A 13,353-nucleotide genomic window follows, 5' to 3' on the forward strand; every position below is an offset into this window, starting at 1 on the left:
TCCCCAGAACAAGAACCAGCTCCTCTGTGGGGCTTGGTTCTCTGAAGGCAATGGCGCCATCCACCCCCAAACAGAAGGTGGTTTTGGTGCCACCTCTACCTGCTATGTCCTATGTGGAGTGGTCACCTCATGGCTGAGATGCTATTCCTGATGCTGCGTGGGCTTAGTTCCCATTGCTCGCCTAACTTTAACTGAGGCTTAACATTATAGCAGACCCTTCAGGATGTTAAATACGAGCATGAAAATCACACCAGGGACAGAGTCCGACTCTTAGAGAATGCATTTACACCTTGTGGACACACTCGGGGTTGCAGATGGTGCTGCAACCCATCCTAGGCCCCGGGGTGGATATTCTGAACTGGAGACGTCAACCCCGAATCTCAGACACGTTCACAGCTTGAGGATTTAATCTTCACTCCCTGCAGAAACTCAGGTTAGGGATGTTGCTTCCAGCCTCAGCTGGCTGTCAGGGACAGGATCTCGACTCCTGGAAGCCTCTTGGGAGAACTTGGGGGTTTAAGATCAGTCACTCATCTCTATCTTTCTTCCGGTCTTGGAGATGACCACATGTGATAGGAAGTAAGTCAGTGCTGGGGAGGGGATTCACGAAGATAACCCTTGTCTCCCTTCCAGCCCCTCCGCCAACAATCCAAGCTCGAGAAGTGCATCTCGCCGGTTCAGACCATTGAGCTGGAGCCTTGAAGCTTCTGCGACAGCTGTGGGAGCCAAGAATCATTATTCCAGACAAAGAGTGGGAAGTAGACTCAATATCTAGGCTATTACCCAGCTGACCTTGAGATGCGGGGCTATGATGCACTAGGCACGGAGAGTGGTGGTGGGGTGTGCACAGCTGGCAGGCGCTCCAAGATGTGGGTTCTGGCTCCCTTCCTGGATGTCTCAGTGTGGAGCTATCAGGTACTTCAGAGGTGGGTGTGGGCTCAGAACAGGCTCTGTTCCCTGCCTGACTTGATGTCACCAGCTGTCATACATCCCTGTGGCCCAGGCTTAATCAAGTGTCTCAGAAAGCACATCTTGTCTGGGTCACCTAAGTTTTCATTTCTTTGGCTGGGGAGCTGTTAATGGCCGCCTCCTCTCCACCCACACCTTAGCCACTCCAGCCTCCAGGGCCCCACTTTTGATTTTATCAAGTGGAGAAGGAGCAGGGAGGGGAGGAGAGTGAAATTGGGGTGCGTGGGTCTCAGAGAGTACGGGGGGGGGGTCTGCGGCACTTAGGATAGCACCTTAAGCAGTTCTAAGTGCTCTCTCACCCCAGACACCACTGCCAGGCCCAGGCTCCCTCTACTCACAGTGCTCAGGAAGGAGATGTTGGAAGCGCTGCCCAGGAATCCAAAGGCCACAGGGAAAAAGCTCCTAGGAACAGAAGCGAGGACTAGGGTCAGTGGTGGCCCAAGAGGGGAGGAGGAGCATAGCAAGACTGACAAGCTCTTAATCAAAGGCTCAGACTTTGGCTCCTGGGAGAGCAGCCATTGGGCCCTGGGGACAGATCTGTCCTGGGCTCTGTTGAAAGAAGCAGCAGAGTAAGTGACTGAGAATCGCGGGCTGAGCTCGGGTGTCTTATGGTCACATCGCAGCTCTGCCTCTTACTGGCACTGTACACAGTGAACAAATCCTCACTTCTCTGAACCCATGGCCAGTATTCCAACATGCTTAGCAGTACTGGTACCTATGTCATAGGGCCTCACATAAAGCCAAGCTCAAAGGGCACACATTTTTTGTGACTTCTTCTCCTGATGATTATCTTTGCTAGATGGGTAGGGAGCAAATGCACTGAGTGGCTGAGCCCCTGGCATGGATGGAGGCTGGAGCTTGTGTCCGTGTAGGCACAGCCTTGTGCCTCAGCATCCCCCTCCTGAAGCTACTTTTGCCTTTTATAGGGCTTGGAGGCAGTCAGGTTGGGAAGTGAACCCTCAAGGTCCCGGGTGAATGAGAAGATTAGAGATTTGAATGTTGTCGGGGTCCGACGCCCCAACATAAAGTATTTTTCCCTCTCTGGACTGGCATGGAGGTACGGGAATAATTGAGACACTGTTCACACAGCAAAATTGGAAGGGAGTCTCAGGCTTCACTGATTCCTGAAGATCACCCACATTTATTATACAAACACCTTTTATCCCCCAAGGTAAACTAAGGTGGAAGTTCATTAACATGGTCTCTCCAGGAATATCAGGACTACAGTCACGGGAGCAGCTCGGTCACTAGCTTGGCATTCACACTTCTTCTCAGGCGATCTATATAATTACAAAAGAGAAGGAGCGGACATCCTGAGCTTTTGTTAGGTAGCCACAGCCTGTCTAGAGGGTACATGATTGCTTTGGCTACCAACGATGGCCAGAGAACTTGGCTGTCACACCATGTAGAAATAGGGGCCTACAGAATTTGACCTGGCCACTTCTCCCTAAACCACAGTATACTAAGGCAGAGGGGGCTGGTACTCACTTGAAGAGGTTAACAAATCCATAGGCCTCCAGGAGCATGCCCAGCAGGGGCCAGCGTAGCAACACGATGGCCACACCCCCCAGGAAGAAAGTGGTCCCCTTGAGCTTGTGTCGTTGGAAGAAGAAGGAAAATGTCCTCCTCAGGCCGATGATGAGGGAGAGGCCCGTCAGGAACAGCAGCTGCAGGCCCAGGGAAGAAGTGAGAACAGAGAGGTGGTGTGTGTGTGTGTGTGTGTGCGTGTGCGTGTGCGTGTGCGTGTGTGTGTCCCAGCAGTGGGGCAGAATCGCAGAACTGGAAAGGGCTCTAGTTAGTGGGCATAGAAATGCCCTGAGGCAAAGGGATGGACTTGAAGGCCTTTCATTTCCCACCCAGTTCCTCAGCTCCAAGCTCTTCCTCATATAGAGGCTGCTGTGGAATGGAGTCCTCCCCCTTTAACAGACGAGAAGTTGGTCCCCAAAGTCTCTGAAGGGTCCCCACTCTGTGGTTCTGCCAGAACCTTTAGCATGGTTTCCAGTGCTCCGTTCATGGGGGCCCAGGCTCCCATAGAAGACAGCTTTTTTTTTTTCTAGAATGTTCCCTGCCCACCCACACCTCGGCCATGCCTTTTCTTTCAGTGTTCCAACCACTCACGAGAGCTTAAGCCTCCATTTCCTTCCCAGCTCTCTTTTGTCTACTCCTTTCTCTCAGCCCCTGTTTCATAATGAAGTTTTTATCTTACTCTGGTTTTTCCCCCACTGCTCCTGCTGCTCTGGAGGTGTCCTTAGATTCAGAGATTCAATGGTGGGGAGGGGGTCTAATTCATGACAGGAACACCAGGACTTCACCCAGAGCTTGGTGTAATCATCTCACAGGTTCTCTGTGCCCACAGACTCTACTGTCGCTCCCCTTACCCCCCGCCAAGTCCTCATCCACCCTAAACAGCTATGACCTGAAAGAACTTGGGACTGACTCTCCCGGCCACCCAGCAAAGGCACCCAGTATTGGGGGGGGGGCACTCACGTTTCCAAAAGCCAGGAGTACAGAGTCAAAGTACAGGAGTATCCCAAAGAGGATGAAGAAGACACCAAAGCCGGTGACGCCCACACCAATCTCTGTAAGAAGCAAGGAGAGTGCTCAGGGGAAGGCTGGCCAGGGGGAGGAAGATGAGCTGTTGGGTTCCTGGGAAGCTTTGCTCTCACTTTTGTCAGTGCTGCTTCTTCCTGAGCACACAGCACACTGTTTTCAGGATTGAGCCTCCGCTGAACACAATAGCTTGCTGATTCTTTCCTACAGTTAGAGCTCAGGGACCATACCCAGCCAGGAGAGAGAAGGCTGAAAGCTCAAGACCCTGAGCTCCAGGCCCTGGCTGGTTCCTGGATCCCTCTGTGCCTTCTCCTTCCTCCTCGGCCCTCAGTGCTGACCTGCCACAGATGACTGGGAAAATGGAAGCCATCAGTTAGGAATATGCTCACCCATCCTGCAGCAGTGGCCTGGGTACCTCCCCACCCCCCAGTCTCCACTAATTTCAAATCAGTATTAGCTCACAGGGTTGACTGCCACAGACAGTGTCCCACCCATTAGCAATGTCCTATGGGCACCATCAAAGAGCACAGGGGTTAACAAAACCAATGAGTAGCAGGCAGAAGTGTGGGACAGTCTGGACACCTTGTTTGGTCAAGGGCTATACTCTGGGCATGTGATATGTGCTTCTGAACATTCCCTCCAGAAATAACAGACAGGACACGTGGGTTCTTTGGTCCTTCTTATCTCATATGGAAGTGTGAATTTGACTCTCTGCCACTGTGATAGGCAACAAATGACCATTCATTATGCTGATTTTTTTCTTTTTTAAACTACATTAAACATTGGACTAGAGAATTGGCTCAGCAGTTAAGAGCACTGGCTGCTCTTTCAGAGGGCCTGGTTCAGTTCCCAGCACCTATATAGCATCTCACAACTGTCTGCAACTCCAGTTCCAGGGAACCTGACACCCTCACAGAGACATGCAGACAGGCAGAACACCAAGGAGCATAAAATAAAAGTAAAAAATTAAACATAAAAATTACTTCTGTTTGAAGTACACACACACACACACACACACACACACACACACACACACACTCACATGTTTGAAATCCTGTTTTCAAAGCTGAGTATGTTGATACAGGTCCGTAATATCCCAGCACTTGGGAGGTGGAGGCAGGAGGATAGTGAGTCCATGTCATCCTTGTCTGAGATCACTGTGGGCTACAGAGCACCTTTCTCAACAAACCAAAAAAAAAAAAAAAAAAAAAAAAATCCTGCTTTCAGATCTTTTGGTTTCTACCCAGAAGTGGGATTTCTGGGTCACATGATAACTTTTCTCTCTGGTGTTTGAGAAGTTTCAGCGCTGTTTCCCAGAGTGGCTTGTTCCTTTCACCTTCCTGTCCCCAGGGCACAAGGCATCCCAAATCCTCGGCAAAACTTCCTTTAAAAAACTTATTCCTAGTTTGATTTTTATTTATGTGTATGTATGTATGTCTGTGTGTTGTATGTTTGCATGTCATGTGTGTGTGTACCTGCAGAGGTCAGGTACCCTGGACCTGAAGTTCCAGGCAGTTTTGAGCCTCCTGGCCTAGGGGCTGGGACATGGCTTCTCTGGAAGAGCAGTGAGCACTCTGGATTGCTGAGTTATCTCTCCAACCCCAATTTTAATGCTTCTGGTGGCAGACATGCTGACAATGTGGAATCACATTGTGCGTTTTTGCTTTGTTTTTTGATGTGGGATCTCAGGTTTGTGACAAGTCTTCATGATGCATCTGAACGTATTTTCTCCTTCCACACCCAATGGTACTGGCCTGAATTAAACTTCACCCTTGGAGCTTTAGAATGGTTGTGTTCTTATTCCACACTGTACGATGTTTCTACCCTAGGAGACAAGGTACCCACCCTCCACACCATACAATGTTTCTACCCTAGGAGACAAGGTACCCACCCCCCACACTGTACGATGTTTCTACCCTAGGAGACAAGGTGCCCACCCTCCACACTGTACAATATTTCTACCCTAGGAGACAAGGTACCTACCCTCCACACCATACGATGTTTCTACCCTAGGAGATAAGGCGCCCACCCTCCACACTGTATGATGTTTGGCCCCTAGGAGATAAGGTATCCACCTACTACAACCACGCAGATTGGGCATGGTGGAAGACTACACCACATTTCTTTAGTGTGAATGAAAAAGATGTTTGGGATTTGTTGCAGTAGTGAGAGTTGAATACAGGATACAGGGTTGTACTCCATGTGCTAGACAAGAGTTCTGTACTAGGGCTACATCTAACCTGCCTCCCAGACACGGCCATGGTCTGTAGCCTAGACCTGCCTGTTTGTTGCAAAATAATATATATATATATATATATATATATATATATAATATATATACTATATATATTATATATATACACATTATCAGCTGGGTGTGGTGATGTACACCTTTAATTTCAGCTCTCAGGAGGCAGAGACAAGCAGATCTCTATGAATTATAGTGTGGCCTACAGAGTGAGTTCAAGGACATCCAGGGCTACACAGAGAGACTCTGCCTGAAAACAACAACAATAGCAACAACAAAAGTCTGTTATCTCCTTACACTGGTCTATGACTGTCCTATGACTCCAGTCTCGTAGGACACCCTTCCCTCTACGTGGAGACATGATATGAGCGTGGTTTTGTTCTTTGTTTCGTTCTGTTAAAACACCTGTTTTCCTGTCCTGTGCACCCTGAAGGATGGACTCGGATTTGTTTGTCTATTTGTTTTGCAAAGAACGTGAGTTTCTCCAAGTTGCTTCGTATGTCTTTCTGAGGAGGACAGCTGAGCCTGGCTCTCCAGTCCACTGACCGTGAGTCACTGCTGCTTGCTTCATAGAGAAACAGGAACTTGAGTCAGGAGGCCAGGAGAGGCTTTTAGACATGGAGCCATCCTCACAAAAGTGGAGGCCAGGAGTGGCGGGATGGATTAGGCTAACCAGCCACAACAGTAACCCCTGCCCCACCCGCTGAGTGTACCAGAAGATGTGTGCTGATGTCATTAGAGGTACCCAGGGCCATTTGGGTCCCTGTCAAGATTCTGAGAACCAATATGAGGAAACTCCGTGTGGCGAGCGTCCTGAGGTGTGATCCACAGTCACGGCCAGCTGAGAATTCATGCCCTCCTCAGTGGTGTGTGTCTGCACCCCCGAACTCAGGAGGTGAGTTCAAGATCAGCTTGGGCTGACACCAAACAAAATGTTCGTTGTGGTGATGCGTGCTGCAATCCCAGCCTTAGGAGGCAAAGGCGGGAGAGTTACTTCAAGTCTGAGACCAGTCTGAGCTATAGAGTGAAATTCTGTCTCAAAAAACCTAAACCAACCAACCAATCAACCAAATACTCTGTCTTCTCATACACATTACAAATATTTTTGGAATTTTTTGAGATTTAACATTACTATGTAGCCCAGGAGAGTCCCCCTGCCTCAGCCTCCCCAGTGCTGGGATTACAGGTGTCTTCCACTGAGTGCAGCTTTTTTTTTTTTTAATGTTAGACATCTTCTTTAACAGTGGTTTGAGCCGCCTTCCAAGCAGTTGACCCGGGTTCGATTCCCGGCCAACGCACAGTACTCGCCTTGCCGGGCGGTGGTGGCGCACGCCTTTAATCCCAGCACTTGGGAGGCAGAGGCAGGCGGATCTCTGTGAGTTCGAGACCAGCCTGGTCTACAAGAGCTAGTTCCAGGACAGGCTCTAAAAAAGCTGCAGAGAAACCCTGTCTCGAAAAACCAAAAAAAAAAAAAAAAAAAAAAACCAAACAAACAAAAAAAAAAACAAAACAGTGGTTTGAGCCATGCTCACTTTCTGGTTTTGTCCTGCGCCCTTTCTTCACAGGTTGATGCGATTCCAGAATTTTCCTCTGCTGAGATCAGCCTTTTTTTTTTACAGTGCCGCATTCAGTTGTTTCTGGCAGTCAGCATCACACATAAGCTCACAGACAAGTGTCAGGAAATGTGTTTCTCATACACAGCTTCAAAACGTTCCCCGTCTTTTTGCTTCTCCTGTAGTTCAGTGACTCAGTCAAACCTGGGGAGGGGGGCTTGCACCCGAAGTTCCTTTCAGGACAGCAGCCCCAGCAGAGGAAGCGGTGGGTTTTGGGTAGGCGTGTCACACAGATAGGCAAGAACGGCAGACGTGCTAGTTAGTACGAGATGTCCCGTGATCCAGACAGAGGTCGCAGTGCGCCCCCTGCTGCACAAGTTACAAAGCAGAAAGCAGGGAGTAAGGCAAACTCTTGAGGATGGCCTGGCTGGGGGCACCTCCAGGGCTCCAGAGACCTCCCCTGGCTCCAGACTGGCCAGTTTGGAGTCTTCCTATATTGAGTGTTATCTTGCATCTGAGTCCCAACTCTCCAGCCTTGGGTCCCCAGGTCCTGCAGTTCCCAAACTGCTGTCAGAAGGAGCCCCCAGCCTGCAGCCTTGGGGACAGGCCAAAGCCGGGTGGCCAGGACAGTTTTTCAGAATGCACCAGGCAAAGCCAGTGTTTCAATCTCTTTTTTTGCTGCAGGGCATTGTCACCTGGAGCAGGTGGGTAGGTCTCTTTGGCTGAAGCTTGTGGAAGAAGTAAAACAAGATTCATTGTTTCTCAAATTCCTCCTCCTTCAATTCATGCGATCTTCCTGCCTCAGCCTCCGGAGCCGCTAAGGCTACAGGAGGGAGACAGCTGGTGGTCTTTTTCTCTTTTACAATCACAAATGTGCCAAAATTTCTAAGTCCTCTACTAAGACTCCTTTGTTCTCACCTGCTTGAGAGTAGGTGTTACCCCTGAATTATGTGGAGTATCCTTCCCTTACCCTTCAGATAGACTAGATACAGATGAGGAAATGAACACATATATTTCTATTCTCCAGCCCTCGAACTCCATTCAAGCCTTACCTATGTGTGCCCACAATAACATTCATGGGAAGAGAATGCAGCTCGTCGACACGTGCCTGTCTGGAATACTTCTAGAACTCAACATGACCTTAGTCTTTGGAAGATTCAGAACAATCGATTTGTAGCTGGTCCCTTCATAGGGTGTGTCTAAGAGTCCACTGGCAGAGCTATCTGCCAGATGTTATCAGGTACACTTACAGTAGCCTGGAGGGGGGGGGGGCGAGCCGGCTTCTGGCCTGATACCACTTTACTCTTTACTCTTCAGGTGACACACTGGACCCTGCCTCTACCATGAGAGCACCCTCGTCACCCCCATCTTGGCTACTCACTCTGCCCACAGGCTGGGACTCTGACACCCCACTCCAAGTACCCCTTCGCGGTCTGTCACATGTTCGAGAGGAAGAAGGGGAGTTGAAAATAGTGACGGACAGCTGATGCTCAGGCCACAGCGGGCACCGGCCACATCTTAACTTGACATAACCACCTGTGAAGGGGCTGTGGTTAACTCCACTTCACAAAACTGAATCCTGAGGATTCACAGGAACACTGCTTGCCCAGGCTTGAATACAGCTGAGACTTTGAAAAGTGACATTAACCACTTCCGCATAAAGTGTTTTTGCTTTGGCCATTAATAACCTTCAGGTAACCAAATCTCCAAACAGGTGTCAGTCCTTGGCAGCGAGAGGCAGACCACTTCTTGGCGGAAATCACCTCTCCTGGCTTCCAGGATACGGTCTGATTTTCGTCCAGCTGTCTAGCTGTCTCCCCACTCCAGTGCTCCCCCACCTCCTTTGCCAGCACCTACTTTCTTTCTTTTATGATTTAACTCCCTCAGGGTTTGGGCCCAGCTCCTGTCTCTCCTCAGTCTGTTTTCACGCGCCTTTCTGTGTTTTCAAATGCCGCGTGTGTGCCCGACAATGCCTACATTTATCTCTCTCGCCCAGCACTCACCAGATCCCACTGCTTGCTTGGCTGCTGGCTTGGTTTTCTCCCTGGCACTCAGCATGCCTCTGGTCCCAAGCTGTGATCAGCCTCCCTTTCTTTATCCTGCACCTCCTGTGAAAAGCGTCTCCACTGCCACCGGCTGCCAAGCCACTTGAGGCGCCTGCCACCCCTCCCTGTCTAATCCACTTTTAAGTCTCAGGCGGCTGCTTCCAGAAGCATCCGAAAACTGCCATGCTTCTCCCTCTTTACGTCACCCCTAGCCACCTCTTCTCTCTCCTGGACACCCTACCCCCACCCCCTGCACGGCCTCCATTAGTCTCCTGTTTCCTGCTTGCCACCATTCCCATCCTTCACACAATGCTCAAGAATTGAAAACACATCAGCTGATCATAGAGCATCCTGGTCATTCCACCCACTTGGAATGAAGCAGGGACCCTTTCCTATGCATGCCTTACAGATCCTATAGGGGGAGGGGTCAAACTTCTCCTTCTACCTTCTATCAAACCCACACACTCCTCTTACACCATCGCCTTTGACTTCCAATGATGCCCATAGTTTCCTGCCCCAGGACCTTTGTAGATGAGGCTTCTTTGTGTGGCACACTCTCCTCATGCTTCTAAATGCCAGCTCCTCAGGGAAACCTGTCCTGGCCTTTGTGCTCTGACATCAATCTAGTTCTGCCATTTCTCCCTCTCACAGGACTAAGTATCATTCTTAGGACTTGTGTCAGCTGGATACGAGCATACTGTTACACTGGAAGGCTAATGAGCATGTCAGCATGCCCCCGGTCTCAGGACTCCGGGACTCATCATCCTTTCTCCCCCTTTTGATTCACTGGGTTGCAAGGTGGGAATGCTGGGAGAATAGTTTGGGCGAGCTTTCGTGTGATATGGAGACAGTTTGATTGTCACAAGGAAGTGGAGGTTTGGCTACTGTCACCTAGTGAATGGCCAGAGGTACGGCTAGAAGGCTCAGGGAGTGGGGAGGCTGAGAGGCTGTGCCCCAGGGATCTGGGGACTCCTATGGCTTTAAGCAGCGACTATATACATGTTGTTGATTTCTCTGTCTGGACAAGTCTCTCTCTTGAAGTTCAGACCCTCTCCTCCCTGCCTGGATATCTGAGATATCTGAGACAAACATACCCAACCTGTCCACATCTGGCCCCTGCTTCCCACTTACGGATCCACTTTCCAGTCTGCTCCCCAGGTCCTGGGGAGGTATTCTTGACTCTTCATCCCTTCATGTCTCACATCCCATCTTCCAGCAAATTCCTTCAGTCACACAGGACCGTGTGACCACCTCCCAGTTCTGCACTGCCACATCCTGTCTCCTGCCTTCTCTTGCCTCAGAAAGGCCTCTTCTTTGCTATCCTACCCTGTACAGTCTGTTTTTGAGAATTCCAGCAACCAGAGCGAGCTCCTAAAACGCCGAGAGGTCACACCTCCTGCAGAGAGCCCACGACAAACCTTCCCATCCCTACGGTGGTCCACCTTGCGCTGCCTTTCGAGGATTTCCCTCACCCAAGCTCTTAACCTTCCACCTGTGAAGTCTCAGCCACACCAGCCTCTTTGCTGGACCTCACACACCACAGACTTGATACCTCAGGACCTTTGTGCTGGCTGCTCCCACTTCCTGGAACAGATGGCTGCACAGACTACCTCCTCACTTCCTGGAGTCCTCCGAGTTAGGGCCTTTTCCAGCAAAGCCTTCATTTCAGTGGAAATGAATCCCCCAACTCTCTCTCCCTCTCTCTCTCCCTCTCTCTCTCTCTCTCTCTCTCTCTCTCTCTCTCTCTCTCTGCAAACTCCATGGCTCCTTTACTCTGTTTTGCTTTAGGATGGAAGGGGGTTCTTATTACCTTATTATCTGACCTGCTACACAGTCACTTCTTCAAGAGTTAATGGCCTGCCTTCCCTTGCTAGCAGGTAAACTGGAGCCCCACTTCCCTGACTCTTAGTAGTTTATTCTGTGTTGGCACAGTACTTGGCTACATTAGACAGTTACCATAGGGTCACTGCAGAGGGAGTGTCGGCTCAGAGGCCAAGCAACTCACCCAGCGACACCTACATCTCTGTCCTCCCTGTGGCTGAGCCACTCGTCCCAGACAGTGGGCTGCCGCCTCCCTGCTTCCCTAAAGAAGAAGTGGGGATGCATGGAGTGAGACCACAGACTAGGGCCACAGGAGGCCTTGAGGGTTTGGGGAGATGTTTGGTTTGAGATGATTGGGGAGGCACCCTCGTTTTCGGAACCGTGGGTGGTAGGGGCTCAGCCTGCCGTGTGAACTTGCTTCTGATGGCCTCAGTTCCTGGCTGGCCCCACCCTCTACAAGGCAGAGGTCACACTAGCCCTGACCCTGCCGCTTCGCAGATGCCAACAGAGCAGCTTCCAACTGCTGGTTCCAAAGGTTCTAGGTCCCAGAGGAAGAGCCGGGTTGGGAAGAGCACGTGTTCACTCACCCTAGCTGGGACCCCCTCTACAGCTCCACAAGCCTCCCCTCCCGCCCTGCCCCGCCCCGCCCCTCCCCTCCACTCACTCTGCCAGTCGGTGATGGAGATCATGCTTCAGTCCACTGGGGGCCTTCCTGATCAGCTGGCTAGGAGTGAGCCCGGAGGACCGATCCAGGGCATGTTCCCGGGAAGCTGACCCTTGGCAACAGTGAAGGAATCTCTGGTAAATCATTAACTCCCATCATTCTACATTCCCCACACACAAATGGCTGCTTAAAGACACAGGCCTATTTGGAAACTACCATTCACAAGGCCTTTTCTGCCCTACCTCCTCCAAACAACTTAGTCTGGATATGGATGGAAAGGCAAGGGTCTGGGTGCGCCTGGGTTTTCTCACCTGTTTTGGTAGAGAGTCTGGGAAGAGTTGGTGCCCCACCCTTTACCCTTTTGCTTTTTTTTTTTTTTTTTTTTTTTTTTTTTTTTTTTTTTTTTAGACGGGGTCTCTACTTGCTAGTCTAGATCTCACTGTGTAGACCAGGCTGGCCTTGAATTCATAAAGATCTGCTTGCCTCTGCTTCCCCAGTGCTGAGATTAAGGTCGTGTGCTGCCCAGCCAGCCTGGCTCATCTCTTTGAAAATGTGCTAGTCATTGTTTCTTTGTTTTTGTTTTTGTTTTTGGCTTTGTGCTAGTAGACATGAGAAATGCTATGGCCCAGACTCATCTGAGAAAAGCCTGTAGCAGACTTGAGAGTCAGGTTCATATAAACCAAGGGCATAGGAGCCACACGGAGTTGGGCAACAAGACTCCTTCTTTCGCCGGCAGAGTCCTGATGGGATGGTGAGGTCAAGCTGCTGACGAGCTGGTCTTAGGAGAAGACTGGACAGTTAGGGAACCTGTTCACTCAGCAGTTGGATATACGTGGGTACTTCCTTCCTCGCTCCGTGAGCCTGAGGAAGGGGTAGATGGGGGCCCCAAGGGCTAGGTCAGCAGTTAAGAACACTTGCTGCTCCTGAAGGGACCTGAGTTTGGCTCACAGCATTTACATAGTGGCTTAGAGCCACCTGTAATCCCTGTTCCGGGGGATCCAAGTCTCGATCTTGGTCTCAGCGGGCACCAGGCATGCATGTGGTACACATGCATATATACAGGCAAATGCTTATACACATCAAATAAATTTTAAAACATCTTTAAAACAAGAGAAGAAGCAGATGATTTCTGATGACCTTTCCCCATTTTAGAGGGAACCGTGATCGATTCCCCTTTATAATGTGTCCTTGATCCCAACATGAAGCTCCCAGATGACATGATTGACATCCAAAGATCATCTGAAAACTCAAAGCCATGCCAGAAAGGAACACAGAATCATTATGAGACGTGGTGTCTCTCAAAGATACAAAAGCTCAGACGAGGCCTCCCAGGAGATACACATAGGGCTGGAGAGATGGTTCAGTGGTTAAGCACACTTCCTTCCCTTCCAGAGGACCTGGGTTCAGTTCTTAGCACCCACGTCAGGCTGCTCACAACTGCCTGTAATTCCATGTGACATAGACAGGCATGCACTAAATAAATAAATAAATAAAAAGATGCAC

General features: G+C 50.1%; 1 protein-coding gene across 2 annotated transcripts; it reads right to left on the reverse strand.

Annotated features, from left to right (window-relative positions):
- Positions 1-262: 262 nt before the first annotated feature.
- On the reverse strand, positions 263-11,972 carry Golt1a (golgi transport 1A). Of its 2 annotated transcripts, XM_038350139.1 has the most exons (5): positions 11,851-11,972; positions 3,457-3,548; positions 2,458-2,636; positions 1,308-1,371; positions 263-716 (listed from the first exon to the last, which is right to left on the reverse strand). In XM_038350139.1, exons 1-5 carry the CDS (start codon positions 11,873-11,875, stop codon positions 678-680), a joined length of 399 nt encoding a protein of 132 aa, XP_038206067.1. In that variant the 5' UTR covers positions 11,876-11,972; the 3' UTR covers positions 263-677. The 2 variants fall into 2 exon arrangements, with proteins under 2 accessions (XP_038206067.1, XP_038206068.1); XM_038350140.1 differs by lacking the exons at positions 263-716; positions 1,308-1,371 and adding an exon at positions 2,060-2,249.
- Between the last annotated feature and the right edge of the window lie 1,381 nt (positions 11,973-13,353).

Source organism: Arvicola amphibius, chromosome 12 (genome assembly GCF_903992535.2).
Source record: "Arvicola amphibius chromosome 12, mArvAmp1.2, whole genome shotgun sequence".
Classification (NCBI taxonomy): domain Eukaryota; kingdom Metazoa; phylum Chordata; class Mammalia; order Rodentia; family Cricetidae; genus Arvicola; species Arvicola amphibius.

What these genes read in the sequence shown, in the direction of transcription:
- Golt1a (XM_038350139.1), bottom strand. Translation starts at nt 11,875, where the DNA reads ATGATCTCCATCACCGACTGGCAGA. An exon ending in CTCCATCACCGACTGGCAGA is followed by an intron (nt 3,549 to 11,850) that starts GTGAGTGGAGGG and finishes TGCTTCTTACAG; the next exon opens with AGATTGGTGTGGGCGTCACC. An exon ending in GGATTTGTTAACCTCTTCAA is followed by an intron (nt 1,372 to 2,457) that starts GTGAGTACCAGC and finishes TTCTGTTCCTAG; the next exon opens with GAGCTTTTTCCCTGTGGCCT.